We start from the raw sequence: 15,451 nt of genomic DNA, 5'->3' as shown, positions 1-15,451 counted from the left end.
GATCGTATAGCAAGTAATGCGATGCTCATCGCTGTTAGGATCGTAGTCGGACGTAATGCATTTCGCAATGTGGGCCGACTAGCTCAGTTGGTTAGAGCGTCGTGCTAATAACGCGAAGGTCTTGGGTTCGATCCCCACGTTGGCCAGTGATGCTTTTTGACATGAGCTCACGACGCGCTCACAAATATTTTGCTACTGACATTATTTATGCAAACTGCTGTAACGGAATCTGACAACATATCTGTACTCGCCACGGGACCAACGATGGATGGTGAATACGAGTTTTGCTGACCGAGGCTCCCAATCACTAAGACGGTTGCACAGACAACTTGGATTTTCACAAGGGCACACATGCGACAGGCACACAAGACAGAGGTCATCCTAACTATTCTTACACAACTAACATTTGTTCTCACATCCTGTTTTCAGCTTCCTCGTCTCCCTGTTAAAGGCCGTCAAATTTCAAACTTGAAGTACTGATTGTCAGTCGGGGTCGAGCCCAGGGTCGAATGGTAAATCTGAAGGAAATATTTGGTAAATATGGTATGATTTCTTGGAAAGATAAATTCGACCCCACAGTGCCATTGGTAGTGTCTGTAGTCCACGCTCGGTATGTGGAGCCCACGGCCCTCTTGATGCTGCAAGTGCAATGTATGATCGAGCGTTCGAGAACTCATATTGGAATACGGAGCTCACGTATAAACGACACCCCGCTGCGGATGGGTGTGGTGATTAAGGGTCCAGATCTGGTTTCCCGACTAAGATGCAATGACGAGCGGAGTGGTGTCCGCTGTCGCTCCGGTTGTCATATCACCGACTTTGATCATATACTGATTTTCAGCCGCTTGTCCTTGGAAAGTGAACTTTTGGAAACCCGGAGTCAACCACACGGTAGGCGTACGAGATACCTTGCAGTGAGAGACTTACGAGCACGGCCTGAATGCCAGAGCCCCTCGGACGTGGCACGAGAGCTACCGAGGGGTACTGATGAGGCTTCACACCAATGGTGGGCGTTTTACTAGTGTCGTTCGCATTGGCAGAAATGATTGATGATTGGAAAGCAGGTATGTTATTAGCGGAAGCCATACTGATGACGAGGCGAAGAGAGACTTGACTCTGGGTTATCAGCCGGTCAAGACACTCAGCCCTTTTATCCTCGAAGACGTGGGGGTCGAATCCTTGACAAGGGCAGCCTGGGACTGGAATGTCATGCTCTGAAGGTGAGCCTGATGGAACAATTTGCTAGACAATTTGACGGGCGTAAAGTTGGCGCTAGGAATGGGTCAGAGATGCCTCATCCAGCGAAGCACTGAGCATTAATTGAATGACTTTCCCTACAAAGAACGGGATGGTATCGATAATCAACCTATTTCATAGCCTGCCGCCTAACTCCGGCAGAGTGGAACCCATGAGCACCCTCGGATCATTACATACACGAAGGACGCTCGACTAATTGCCACCGCAAAATTTGCATGATCGCGCATGTCTGCCTTTGGGCCTGGATTAGACCACGGACAGGTAAGTTACCAGCACTCTTCAGAGGATGGGGGTGATATCGATAATCAACATATTTCACAGCCCGGCGCCTAGGTCCAGTGGAGTGGAACACCCCCCAGTCATCACATGCATGAAAGGCGCTCGGTTATTTCCACCGCAGAATTTGCATGATGACATGCGTCTGGAACAACCACGTTTGGGCTCGTCAGATCATGGACAAGTCAACATTTCAGACCAAATACTTCATGTACCAATAGCGTGGCGAATCAGCACCCGCCAATCTGGAACACCCCTTGCTGGACTCATCAGATCCTGGTTCGAAGAGTTCAACCTCTGAGCCTACACAACAAGGATCATCGGATGTCCGTGGCCTGGTGACTGCGAAGTCTTATTTTAAGTGTGGGGTTGCATCCAACTTGCAGCAGTTCGGGTTTGCACACATCCGTGAGGTACTGCAGATCCCAGATGTGAAGCTACATTTAGCCCTTCAAATTTGAAGATATGGAAGCCCCAGAACTTCTGGTGTAATACGAAATACAGTAATCATCGGCGAGGCGTGGAGAGTGTCCATGTGAGGTTGCCCAGTCTAGTCCTGTATGTCAAAGCTCTTATGCTAGTAACTAACTGTAAATGTTGCATATTGTCGTTGCGGCAGTGAAAGTATGATGGAAAAGTCCTACAGTAGCTCGACCCCACTTGTACTGGATTCTTTCAACCAAGTCAGAAGATGAGTACGTCCAGTAAGGCAGGACGTTCATGGCGAGGACACGGTCGAGTAACGCGGCGTTGCCATCAAAGTCCAATTCCATCATCTCACTCACCACACTGTTCACTCGTAATTCCCTTGACACGATTCGGGGAGCACTTTCGGACTATGCGACCAGCGCTGGATTAACAAGCAGCGAACCCAATCTGAACGAATCCCATGCAGCAGTCCTCGTTCCACTCTGTAATGCAGATGGCGTGCCTGGGGTACTCCTAGAAGTTAGGGGAAACCTCACGTCGCACCCAGGGGAAGTCAGGCACGTAGGCGATCATCGTCATGCGGGGGTCAGGATTATTGATGAATCGAATCATAGTTTTCCAGGTGGCAAAGTAGACGAAGTACGGCAAATTAATAGTACATTTAAAAAGTTGGACACCGTTACTAACGGCCAGCCAGGCTGATTTATCCCTCCAAGCCGCAGCTCTGCGTGAAGTGCGTGAAGAAGTAGGCGTGCCTGCAGACGAGGTAGACGTACTCGGTCATCTCGGGCCCCCAGAGCGCAGCTTGAAGGGTCTGCGTGTGTGGCCGTACGTTGTACGCGTGCAGGGTTATTTAGGTTTTGTATCATCCTGACGCACATTACCAGGGCTTCGTCTATCCCCCGGGAACCGCTTCTCCAGACCAAGGGCCAGATGCACCACTGCCCTCGTTGAACATTGATTCGCTTATACTCTCCCAAGCCGAGGTAGCTGCTGTATTTCATCTACCCCTGTCTGCATTTACATCTCAGACACGTCTCCAACCTGGCCTTTATCGCTCGTCGCGGCCCTATTGGACCATTGACGTCTCTGATCTCGTCCCTCAGCGCATCCGGATACGGAGCGATGCAAATCATGACCTCGTCGAGCAAATTGGCAGTGAGAAGTTAGAAGTTTGGGGGCTGACTGGGTGGTACTTATCGCTCGTCATAAAAGCCCTGGGAATTTGCATCTAGAACAACGAATGGATTATGGACTAAGGGAAACTAATCGGACTGACCTAGTGATCCCAGTCTTGCGAGGACTGTTACTGTTCCACACTCTTTTCCACGGCACGTAGCGAGGGTCGTATACCATCATTTGCACAGATGATTTGGTCATTTACGATACAGGACGACTGTCCGTAAGAAGAAATAAAGAGTGGCACACCTGCGTCTTCCAGATCATATGGCGAGGAAGACGTGTAAATGCATCTCCCAGCACCACGGCCGTCATAAGATTAACCCTGTAGTACTAAATCTGATAGACCTTGCAAAGAGTTGGAGAATGTAGCATTAACGAGTGGAGGAGAGCAATAAGATCAACTATAAAGCCAATTGAAAAGTGGGTACCAAACAAAAGAGGTGTCCGCGCAGCAGAATGTTTTATGTAATAGATACAGTCAGTGATGGAAAAACGGGGAGGAAGGCAGTCATGATACAAATCACATTACCCCACTGCGATTTTGCACTGGGAAAGCAGAGGACATCGGTGAAACTTGGTTTTGGCACGAATCCCCGGCATCTAACGACAACGAGGGTCCACCACTCATGGCCGGTGCAGAAGCAGGACCTGGCGTCGGAGGTGCACCTCCTGGCGTCGGCACCTTACCAATGAACCATGACTGACGACTTGTCAGCTAAGTCGTAAATCCATAAACGAACTAAACATACCGGAACCCAACCACGATCGCCACCGTCCTCTTTCACGGCCTGTGTACAAGTCAACGGAAGAAGTAACTTTGGAATAGGTGATACTCACATATGACCAATGATTATACCGCTTGAATACTCGTACGGCATCGTCCTTCACCAAATCGAGCTCTTCCTCTCCCTTCTTTTTGTAATCCATCAATGCGATACCGGGGAAACTCGTCGATATGATGCTCAGAGGAAGAATAGGCGTTTTAGAATCGGCATCAGAGGCGCCCGATGCCTTCGCAGCAGCGGTAGCTTCTGCTATAGCAGATGCGACGGGGACGTTTGTTTCAAGAAGGCAACCCGCGGGCACCCAACCTTGCTTCGAGGTGTCGGTGTCCACGGCACCAGAGCCTGTTGGGTCGCGTTGGACCACCCACCAACCGCGAGCCCGTGACAAAATCACAAACGCATTACCACTTCGTAGTTCGTACTCTCGTCAGCACTGCCTTTCGATGCCATATTCTGTACATGCACTTACACGACAACATCAAACTCATCCTCCTGCTCTGCCATGTACGGATATATAGCAACCGCATACGAAACGCCGGCCATTGGCGGTGGCATTTCCCTCCTCGTACTGTCACTATCCGTTGAGCAAACGGTTGTGCTTCGAGACTTCATGCTATCTGCCGTGCTCTGTGCACTGTTAACGAGAGTCGTCGCAGATGATAATGTATCCCGATTACTGGATACATCCTCCCCACACTTGTTCTCTGTCGTGGGTGACATAACGTCCGGCCACCCAGGCTGAGGTGTAGTCCCTGTCAGCAGTGGAGCTGGAGGCGACAGCTCGTTGACCTCCAACTTGGGTGGAGGTGAGCCGGCTTTCCCCTCATTTGTTGCGGCGGGCTTATTGTGACTGTGTGAATGCTCGGATGTGATAGAGGCTTTTCGCAATGCTTGCTTTTGCTGAGCAACGGCGATGGGCGACCGAATATCTTTGATATGTTTGAGCATGAAAACCGGATTCTTTTTTGCGTCCTTGAGCTTCTGGAAGAGTAACAAAGGTTTTTCGTCGTAGCTCAAACATCGTTCGATACGATTTCCTAGGGTCATCACGGTAAGAGGTGAAATACAACTTCGCATTAGCTTCACACACCAGGGGAGCCATAACAAATGAACATGGCGTAATTTTGCCAGCTGTCATTGTTGATCTTGTACTTCTTCAGAGCAGCCGGTAAAACCTTCCAGGTTGGGTCCTCCAGGCTGACCTTGAAGCTTTTGAGGTTGTCAGTGCTTTCCTGGCGGTTTGAATTTGTTCTTGAGGAGGCTGACGGTTGTTGACTCGAGGCGCCTGGAGATTCAGCTGGGGGTGTAGGCACCCCTCGTGAGGTCGAGGAAGGAGCTTGGACTTGGTTCGCCTGACTCGAACGACTCTGAGAACTTTCGTGCTCCATGTGTTGGGGGGAGAGGCGAGGCGATTCCGCGTCAGGTTTAGTGGGGGACTTGGCAGGATTGACGAATTGAGCCCACTTGAAGGATGGCTGACGTTGTAACGAATGTTCGTCCTAATAAAGTAGCAAACGTGAATCCGTGAACTGGATGGCTGCCGGTCCTACGTACTGGTCGGGTAGAGCCACGCATAGCACTGAATTCGTCAAGGATATGTTGGAGAATTTCATTTAGACGCTTATTATCTTCCTCCAGTATTTGTACGCGGAAGGCTGCACGTGAAAGGGCGTGAGATAAACATAGGGTACCCTTGAAAAGAGGAACAATGACCCTGTTCTCTGATGAGGTCTTGCAGCTTCTCGACCGAAATTACACGCTCCTCTAATTCAGCTGTAAGGTGTTAGGACTCGGTTGTCACATGCCTCACATTAATGTTTATGCCTACATGGAGGGACGTAATGGTGTGACTCGACCGGAACACGACACGCAAGTTTCGCCTGGTAGACTGCTTTGAGAATTGCTATTCTCTGGCCGACAGTAGCGACACCGATAGTCTTGAGAGCTTGTGCATCAAGCATGCAAAGCACATCACCAGCGATACGATGTTCTGATGTTTCCAAACGGTGCGATAGATAAGTAATGAATGCTGCGCCTTGTCAATAGTAAGCGTAGTCTCACCTTTGATCTGTTGCTCGTACTGTGGGAAGCCTCGTTGAGAAAGCCACTCATGAACTTGGTCCTCGTCCCACTCAAGAATGCTGCGATCGCCGTTGGCGATGTCCAAAGCCATGGCAAGTGTGAACTTGGCAGTAGACTGTGGTGAGCAGTGCAAGCCCGAGGAAACCCCAATTGTATGGCAAAACAGGCAGTCACGTGGACTATAGATCACGTGCGATAACTGAGGCTCTGCCTTTGATTTCAAGCTCCTCAGTGTGCACGGACTGACGCGATACAGGTGGGCCCGCATGGACAATCCATGGGCCAATGCCTGGGAACAGCCATTATCAGACAAACCAGTGTCTGGGCAGCACTGTTGGGCATCGCCATCCGAAGCGGCGCACGATCAGGAAGCTGACTTGGGTCTCCCACCGTGGTCTCTGCATGACTCCGCCGAATGGACGAGTTCAGTTCACGCGGGCGACCCCCTCTGGTCCTCCTCCGAAGTGGAGGAGGCTGCATGGGTACCGTCCACGTACGAGCAAATTGTTCTTTCCCAACCCTCGGCTGTGAGGCCTGGCCCCTCACCTCAGGAAGAGCCAAGTGAACCCGTTTTAGCCACGTTGTCCTCATCTCCTGAGGTAGGATGTGCCACGAGTATTCCCCTGTCATCAGAGCACAGCAAACCGTACTCCGCACTTCTACCGTCGGAGAGGGACGCAGCTATTCCTGAGAATGATATAACAGGAGGCGTTGTACCGACACCAACAGCTCTCGAGGCAGACAATGAATCAGATACATGGGAAGACCCTAAGCTCCTAGCAGGGCCGGATGATGAATGGGCATCTACTTGGAGTAGTACACCGCCTCAGGGCGAATCGGAAGAGATCCAACCGCCTGACGAGTGGGAAACTGCTCAACAAGCGAAGGAGAAATTCAATCGCGCAGTGGTATGATGCTCGCGAACAAGTTTCCGTTCGAGTCTTACATCTGCTTAGCCCCCAGAGTTGTTGGACGCCATTCTTCGTCAGTGCGAGCAATTCTCGGACGTTATCTGCCCGCAGCCTGAGACTGTCGATTCAAACACCTCCAATGACAATTGGCGGAATGGTCCGACTGGTCTGGAAAATATGTATGTCTTTAGCTTACGTGTCACTAGTGTAAATTTCCAAACCGGTTCTTTCAGAACGATGCTTTTAAACGAATTACTTCCCGAAGATTCGTCGCTTCCTCCTCCCGTGCAATTTCCTTCTACTGCAACGGCCAAGGCCGTGAATGAGGCTCTTAAATTGACTAGACATTTAACCCTGTCGGGAAGCAGTCCTTTGGCTAGGTTGTTAGCTTCAAGGGGAACAGCAGACTGGCAGAAGTCCGCAGTCTCGAGGGAAGACGTTGTTCCGGATGTAACACCTATCGGTTGGCGTATTCTTGACAAAGGCGAACACCGAGGCACAGTGGAAGAAACGAAGCCAAGGAAAGCGACGGGCGGTTTACTTTCGTTTTGGAGTCGCAGGACTTCTACCGCTCCTTCTCCATCTGATGATAACAGTGAAACACCTGCATCCGGGAGATCCAGCATCAGTAGCTCCATATCTACAAATTTGTCTCAGTCACAGGTTGGACGTGACGTATCGCCATCGAAGCGTTCGTCAACGGTTACTCCCGCACCAGCTGCCAGTCAGGAAACCGCATCAGAGGTTGCGGTAACCACAACTGCCCCTGCACCTTCTGCTGTTTCCAGATTTTTAAACCGCTTCGCCCGTACCAGAAGCACCAATGCCAACCATGCGTCGTTGGCTTTGTCCGCAGATGACCTTGAATACCTGTCCGATATTAATGTTCCAAGTGCGACTGATCTCGATGATGAAAATGATGCAGCTGATTTGAAGGGCCTGTCAAATATGATTAAATCTTCACCCCTTCCGGAGAAATTGCCACCGCCTCTTCCCCCACCACCGAAGCCGATTATTATCCCTTCCCCATTAACAAGATCCAACCCGAGTAGCTCTCTCGCAACCCCTATACCTTCTTCACTAACACCACAGACAAATATACCCTTGGCACATTCCTCATCATCCATTGTGCCTACGAAGCACCCATCCTCGGTGTCGTCGTTCATGATGTCTTCGATCTCAGCCGTTTCGCCAGCTCTCCCGATATCATCGACTTCTCGGCCTTCGCCCAGGGCTCAATCCTCGTTCCCTCTTCTGCCACCCCCAAAAGCTCCAACTTCACTCTCCCTTCCACCTTTGATTCCACCTCCTCCAACGTCGCCCCCGCAGACACCTCGGCCAGGTACTCTACAGCGTCTACCTCCCACGATGTCTACGATTACGCCTTCTTCCTCCTCTAGCTTGTGGTCCAATGTCGCAGCGGTATCAGATACCTACCCCAGGGATAGCGGGGATTCGGACGAGTTTTCATTCTTTTCCTCTGGCTCACTCTGCCGCCGCTCGCATGTTCCGTCTGACTCTGTGTCTGTCCGCAGCCCGGAATCAGAGGATTCTTTGGACCGACTTCGGTCTCCACGCTCGTCTATATCCTGTTCTCTGGATGACTTTGACGATTTTGTCACTTCGCCCTCCCAGGACAATACTGGCCTCAAAACGCCCTCACCACCTCCTGTACCTGCGAAAAATACGCCTCCGAGCTATCGCAGACCAGGCCTCCCCTTGAAACACTCAGTGCGCTCGTCGGACCATATGCGCACACAGAGCTTGATGGATCAGGCAAACGCAACAAAGGGGACATGGCCCTCACCAAGGGTTGAGAGTGTGCAAGCACGACCGATACCTCCGCCACCCAGGTCAGAGAATTTGCTCGACTTTGAAGACACCATGAGTCCCTCTACCCCAGTCTTCTCCCGAAAGCCGCTTATTGCGGGGTCCAGCCAGTCGTCAGCGACCTCTCCCTTTCATAACTCTCCGCTGGTTGCCCAAGCAGCGGGCATGCACCAGTCACCACTGTCCCCATCGTCGGCGTCGCCTTTCCAGTCAGCATTTATAAGCTCACCAACGCCGATAGCAGCGAAGCCTCTGCAACCAGTACAACAAATGACGTCGAAGCCAATGCAGACGGGTGGTCTTTCGGCCCAAGATTTGTCCTTCTTCGAGGGACTGTAATGAGTAGCACGATACGTTAATAAGCATTACGACTTAATACGTCTGAAAGTGTGTAAAAACTTCGTTGATCATAAGCATCTACAATACTCGATACAGTGAAGGAATAGCATGCAAGCAGTACAGTGGATTGAGGCCATGGTACTAGAAAAGAAAAGACGTGCAGTATTCGGGAAACAGTAGTAAATGAATTTCCAGAACAAAGGTAAGACTCCTTCCTCATTAAACTCTCACTTGCCCCCACTCCGGAAGCTCGCAGAGGATCCGCCATAACCATGGTAGTCACCATGTCTGCTTTGGTGATCGTACCGGCCATCACCATGCCTATCCCTCTCCTTGTGCCTATAATCATGCTTGTCGGCTTCCCCGTATTTATCAGTGTGACTGTATTTGTCAGTATGTCCATGCCTATCCCCGTGGCCATGCTTGTCTCCATGACCATATCTACTTCCGTATCTGTCACTGTGCAAATGCTGATCTCCACGGTAAGAAGTATCGTGGCGACCTTGATAACCTATAATGTTGAGTGTGTATCAGTTACCAATTCGTAGGAAAGGGTACTTGTGGAACGTACTAGAAGAACGTGGGTCCCGGGAGGAATAGGGACCACGTGGTTGTGCAGGTGGGGCACCAACTGCCGCCTCATAGGGAGGAGGAGGAGGAGGTGGTGGTGGTGGTGGTTGTGAATAAGGGTCGTTCCGACTTGGGGTGTAATCGATGGCCCGACGGTCATCGCCCGAAGCCTGTTCAATACCGTTCACTGTGCGGCGGACGGTCCCATCGGGAAGTTTGTACAGGGCATGCTCGTTGCCCTTGTAAAGAATATTGAGAAAGGTATCACGACAACGTCGGCAGGACAGTACACTCACCTCTGAGTCTCTGCGTACGCACTTGGTCTGGGTGACACCATTGATCGTCTGGGTAGTCCAACTTTCAGAAGTCCAACGGCCATTCCCACCGGAAAGCATACCGCGAGAGGAACTCGAGATAGACTGCATGTTACCGCGTGGAACACCGAAAGATGATCCGGCCAACAGGGAGAAGGGCGAAGCGAACCCTCCCGAAAACGGACGGTCGAATGGGTCACTAGAGAATGGATCTTCCGAGAAAGCACGATGAATGTCACCAAATATTGAGTTGAAGAGCACAAAGGGGTCAGTGAAACCGCGGAATGGGGTATGTCCGAACCCAAAACCTGAAAATGGGTCGGCGCGACCACGAGAGAAGAACGGGTCTGAAAAGAAGGGATCCGGGAAGAAAGGTTCCCTAAATGAAGGACCGTTGAAGGAGTCCCAGCCACTGGGTCGGCCGTTGACCTGGGGCGATGGAGGTGGCCAAACACCATGTTCATCGTAGAGCTATAGGACATGCATCAACTATTCGTGCGGTAACAAAGAAGAAAGCGTGCAGTTACCTTCCGATTGGCGGGATCGTTCAAAACTTCATAAGCGTTATTGACCTGGCGAAGAGCATATTAGAGGACAGTTCTATAGGTCCGTCTGTGGGCAGTACCCTGCGAAACATGTCTTCGGAGGCAGCTTTGTCGGCTGCTGATGCGTTTGGCGGAAGGCGATCCGGGTGGGTCTCTAGAGCTTTTCGTCTGTAGGCTTTGCGAACTTGCGTAAAGAGCAGTATGAGTAACGACGTTTCAATCTGTATGGACAACCTACGCACTTTCTTCTTGGGGTGCATGTCGGTTCAGTCCCAAAACCTCATACAGGTTAGTTGCCATAGTGGTGGTCCTAGTCTTGCCCTCCTCATGACGTGGACCCATACATATCTCAGATGGCGTGGTGGCTGTGCTCATATATTTCCTTTTACAGTGAGCGGATCGTTCTGTAGTTTTCCAACGCGTTTCCAGCAGACCCGTCATGGTTTTACAGGAAACTATACTGTGTGCTACTGCACCGCAGCCATCTGGTTCTGGTCAAGGAGCATTTGTGCTGCATGACCTGCAGGCGGGTACCACTTTGGCAACCTTCAGGCAAACAAGTTCTGCACCACACTGCAGTGCGTTCATTGAGACAGCAAATGGTCAGGGTGGTATTATGATTGGGGCACAAATGGACAAGTCCGTTCTTAACGTCTACAATTTTCAACGTGTGAGTATAGTGCAATTTGACGGTGTTTTTGCTTTTTCACTCAACTTGCACAACTTCTAGGATCAGATAGCGTTGAAGATTATCTTGCCGGAAAAACTAAGCTGTCTCGCTTTGGACCAGAGTGCCAATTATTGCGCTGGAGGTACCTCCCATGGTCGAATATATCTCTGGGAGGCGCGTTCGTTCCACTGTGACCGCACACTGCGATCCTGACGTCTTTGACAGTAGGTTGCGTCTGGGATTTTATACAACGCATGGGACGCGCACTACCGTCAGGTTAACGTGTTGAAGTTTACCGCCGATGGTATAATGTTGATATCAGGGAGCGAAGACTCTGGTGTCAGTGTTTGGTCCATTCCAAAGTCTGCTCTTTCACAATGTAAGCTACGTACAATGCTGACCTTGCGGGAATCAGGCTAGTGGATCACGAGCTTCAAAATGAACTGCCTTTGCCGCAATTCACACTCTCAGACCACACTCTTCCTGTCACAGACGTATTCTGTGGTGTAGGTCCGTTTCCAAAATGCCGGGTATTGACATCATCTCTGGACCACACCGTCAAAGTAAGCCTCCTTTACACGCCGGTGATCGGTTAGTAACTCGATTTAGCTGTGGGACCTTGCAACGCAGTCTTTAATGACCACTTTCCACTTCCCAAGGCCCGTTTGTTGTGTAGTATGGGATGTATCAGAGCGGATGTTTTTTGCAGGTTCGCCAGACGGCTCAGTGCACCAAGTTAATCTCTTTCGTGAACGAGACCACAAGTTTGGTGGAAAAGTCATTGAAGCCATCGGCGGTGCAGGAACAGCCGATCTCGTTCGTGTAGACGATCCAGAAAGCGTTGCCAAAACACGACTTATCACTGTGGAGTATGTTACACTCCCCTTCACACAACTTTTTCAGCGCTGATAGGAGGCCTAGTCAACCAGTGACGGCACTTTCAATATCCATAACGGCCTCCCTCCTTCTAGTGGGCACAGCTACCGGGCTGATCTATATCTACGACATTGCCTCTCATCAACTTCTCCGTTCAATATCAGCACATAAAGGAATGTCCGTAACGCTTCTCGCAACCATGTTGAAGCCCCCGGACCTCGTCGGCCACATTAGTCTCTCTCTGAATGTTGCGAGTTCGGCAGAGGCAAAGGATGTCATTCCTGTCAAACTGGTCGCTCCGTTCCAGAGGATGAGGGACCCGAAGGCAAGGGAGGCTCATGAAGTGACCATGATGTTACCTGTCCAAGACAAGGTATTTCTGTTTACATATTATGTTTTATGTGGTCATTTACTCTCCATGAGACGCCGTACAATAACGGGGTCGAATACGACCATCCGGATACGGAATTCCAAAATGACTACGCCTTCTTCGTTCGACCTGCCGAACAAGAAAGTTCTGGTCTGCCATCTTCAGCTCGCGTCGCCGAGCTCGAGGAGGAAGTCCAGCAATTGCGTGAACAACTTTCCAGGGCGAAGGGCGTCAACGATGCTATGTGGGAGACTGTCGTTCAAAAACTACTCTCCCAGGGCAAGCACAAGGAATTAATTGGAGAAAAGCCGGATGTGGAATATGTTCCCCTGTCAGCGGAAGCGAGTGGTTCAGATAGGAGTCGCAAAAGAGTCAGAAAATAGGTCTTCACTTTACTGCAATGAAGCCTTTTCCTTGGGTTTCCAGGATTCTTACTCTCGGATGCCTACAAGAATGTAACGTCGAGCAAGAGCATCTTGTCTGGTATTGGAAAATGACACCGACATCAGAAGAATGCATCCCTACAAGGGCATTACGATGCGTTGATATTTGATGGTTAAGTTATGACAGGGATCGTGGTACTAAAATATTCGTTCTTAATCAAAGCATGGCTTGAACCACACCGTCCCCATCTCGCCACAAACACTCGCCTTGCCAGAGAACCTGATCGATCAACCCGTTCTCATTAATAAAGTCGGCACACGCAGCGTCAGAAGCGCCGGGTTGGATCCAGATGGCAGGGATCGATAGTTCCTTAGCTGCCTTTAGAAGGTCCAAGGTGATCTGTGCAGTTAGCAAACTGCTGAGTGGTTTTAAGATGTCCAATGTTACATGCTACGTTACCTTGGGTGGTGTAATGATACTGAGAGCCGTCTCGGTAGGTGATGGTAAGTCTACAATACTCCGGACGGTCTTGATGCCCTCCAATTTATCGACTTTCTATCGTGCGGTGGATAACAAATAATGAAATCAGTACTAGCCATGTTTGCAACTAATGACAGTTGCAACGAACTGGATGCACTGGCGTAACTGGCCTGTTGCGTATGACATACCATCGCAGAATCTACCAGATAGGTGTTGGTAGGACACCCCTAGTGAATTTGTTCCAGCAGACAAGTTACCGTGACGGTCGTACCTTTGTCCCCCATTTGGATTGGTTAGTGGACGCCCCGACCACTGCAAACTTTGGGAAAGAAAGGAACCTCTTCTGTTTCTCGAGCGAGCTCAACATCAAAGACGTCGAATAAAGGCACAGAGTGGAATTCACCCAAAGTACTCGTGAGAACATAATCGCCGGGCTTCGGGTGGTGAGGACATTCCCGGACCTTCCTTCTTACCCCACGGTCTCCGATGTCGAATCACTCGAGGCCTTGAGACTGCGTTGAAAAAATACAGGTTCATCACAAGTACATACTTGCCATTCTCCCGTCCGCCTTCCACCCATCGGTTACGCGGTCGCTAAACGTGATCGGCTCAACCTCCGAAACTGGCCCTAAAGGCGTCACGTGTCCGTGCGCACGGACCACCTCTGAAACGTATATAAACCCCATCCCGACATCCTTGTTTCCTCAGAACATACTCAGCTAGGATCTATTTTATAGAAACTAACTCGAGTCTCGCATGTTTACACATGCCACATCCTTCAAATCCACTCGATGACATCCGCACCCACTCGTTCGACAGAGAACATGGCCTTTCGCTCCGGCGGGGTCTCGAGGACGTTTGGTTCTGTGCTTTGTTGGGCTGCTTGCAGTTCAGTGAACCAGACCCAGCGAGTTGGGTGTCTGTCTGATGGATTTCTTTCTCATTAGCTTTTTTAAATTATTGTGTTGCTAGTTAAGTTGTGAATTGCAAGTGGTGTTAGTTTTCTCTCTTTCATTGAGCCTCAATCAAATGTTTGAAGTGAATTACTGCATTTGGGGTGTTTGTGAATATATGTAGCCTGAATAAGATGTTGGCATATTTCTGTCACTTGATGTTGATTAGTGTTTGTTCCTGAGGAAACTTACAAGGCACGGCTGATGATCACATTCCAGTGAACAATGCATGTCTAACACCTCCATAACTCCCGCAGGCATCTTTCTGGATCTATACGGCAGAGTTTAATCTTACGGACCGAAGCAAGAATCTTCCTGCCCTGTGCAACCTCCTTTACACAATTGTGATGGATGCCGTAGAAAGGGCAAATGCAGAGAAACAGAAACGTTGGTGAGTATAACTACTGCTCGCTGTTGAGGAACAGCTTTTGACCTGTCGGAATAGGGTAAAGGATCAGAAAGTCGGCGAAGGTACCTATGCTGTGGTATACAGAGGTCCGCGTGCTGGCATATTCTCCTCCCTCCTAACATTGACCTCGGAGCTAACTAGGTCGCGAAGCCGCTACCGGTCGACGAGTCGCAATAAAGAAAATAAAGGTTGGACAGTTCAAGGATGGCCTGGACATGTCTGCCATCCGAGAAGTGAAATACCTTCGCGAATTACACCACCAGAACGTTATTGAGGTATGGCGTACTTGTCTCTGCGATCCTCGGAATTAACAACTAATTGACGCGATGAAGCTTCTGGACGTGTTCTCGTCGAAAACGAATCTTAACTTGGTCCTTGAATTTCTCGACAGCGACCTCGAAATGATTATCAAAGACCGATCACTCGTCTTCCTTCCCGCAGACATCAAATCTTGGATGGCAATGACAATCCGCGGCCTTGAATTCTGCCACAGGAACTTCATATTACACAGGGTACGTAGAACAGGACATTGCAAATTTATGTATTGCGCACTATTCGCTCGCTTTCTCTCCAGGACTTGAAACCAAACAACTTGCTTGTTGCATCCGATGGACAACTCAAGATCGCAGATTTCGGTCTTGCACGCGACTTTGCAGACCCAGGATACAAATTTGCACGCGACTTTGCAGACCCAGGATACAAAATGACTTCTCAAGTCATTACACGGTTAGCGCTAGAAAAGTTTCGTTCTCGCATCGGGTCGTTTTCCTCATATATCGAGGTAGATGG

The 15,451-nt window shown here is 50.0% G+C and overlaps 1 protein-coding gene and 1 non-coding gene across 2 annotated transcripts; both read left to right on the top strand.

Annotated features, from left to right (window-relative positions):
* The first annotated feature begins 72 nt into the window (after window positions 1-72).
* F5J12DRAFT_t242 lies at window positions 73-146 on the top strand. Its single transcript has one exon. It is a non-coding gene; the product is annotated as a tRNA-Ile (tRNA).
* A 71-nt stretch (window positions 147-217) lies between these two features.
* On the top strand, window positions 218-1,446 carry F5J12DRAFT_174056 (uncharacterized protein). Its single transcript, XM_051738231.1, has 3 exons — window positions 218-271; window positions 325-1,006; window positions 1,062-1,446. The coding sequence occupies exons 2-3, from the start codon at window positions 510-512 to the stop codon at window positions 1,216-1,218; spliced, it is 654 nt and encodes a 217-aa protein (XP_051594069.1). The 5' UTR covers window positions 218-271; window positions 325-509; the 3' UTR covers window positions 1,219-1,446.
* Window positions 1,447-15,451: the final 14,005 nt, after the last annotated feature.

The sequence above is a fragment of the Pisolithus orientalis genome, assembly GCF_024613125.1.
Source record: "Pisolithus orientalis strain OTSU chromosome Unknown F5J12scaffold_195, whole genome shotgun sequence".
Classification (NCBI taxonomy): Eukaryota; Fungi; Basidiomycota; class Agaricomycetes; order Boletales; family Pisolithaceae; genus Pisolithus; species Pisolithus orientalis.
The sequence above is the reverse complement of the archived record's forward strand: the minus strand, read 5'-3'. Positions and strand labels throughout refer to the sequence as shown.

What these genes read in the sequence shown, in the direction of transcription:
- F5J12DRAFT_174056 (XM_051738231.1), top strand. Translation starts at nt 510, where the DNA reads ATGGTAAATCTGAAGGAAATATTTGGTAAATATGGTATGATTTCTTGG. An exon ending in GATGAGGCTTCACACCAATG is followed by an intron (nt 1,007 to 1,061) that starts GTGGGCGTTTTA and finishes ATGATTGGAAAG; the next exon opens with CAGGTATGTTATTAGCGGAA.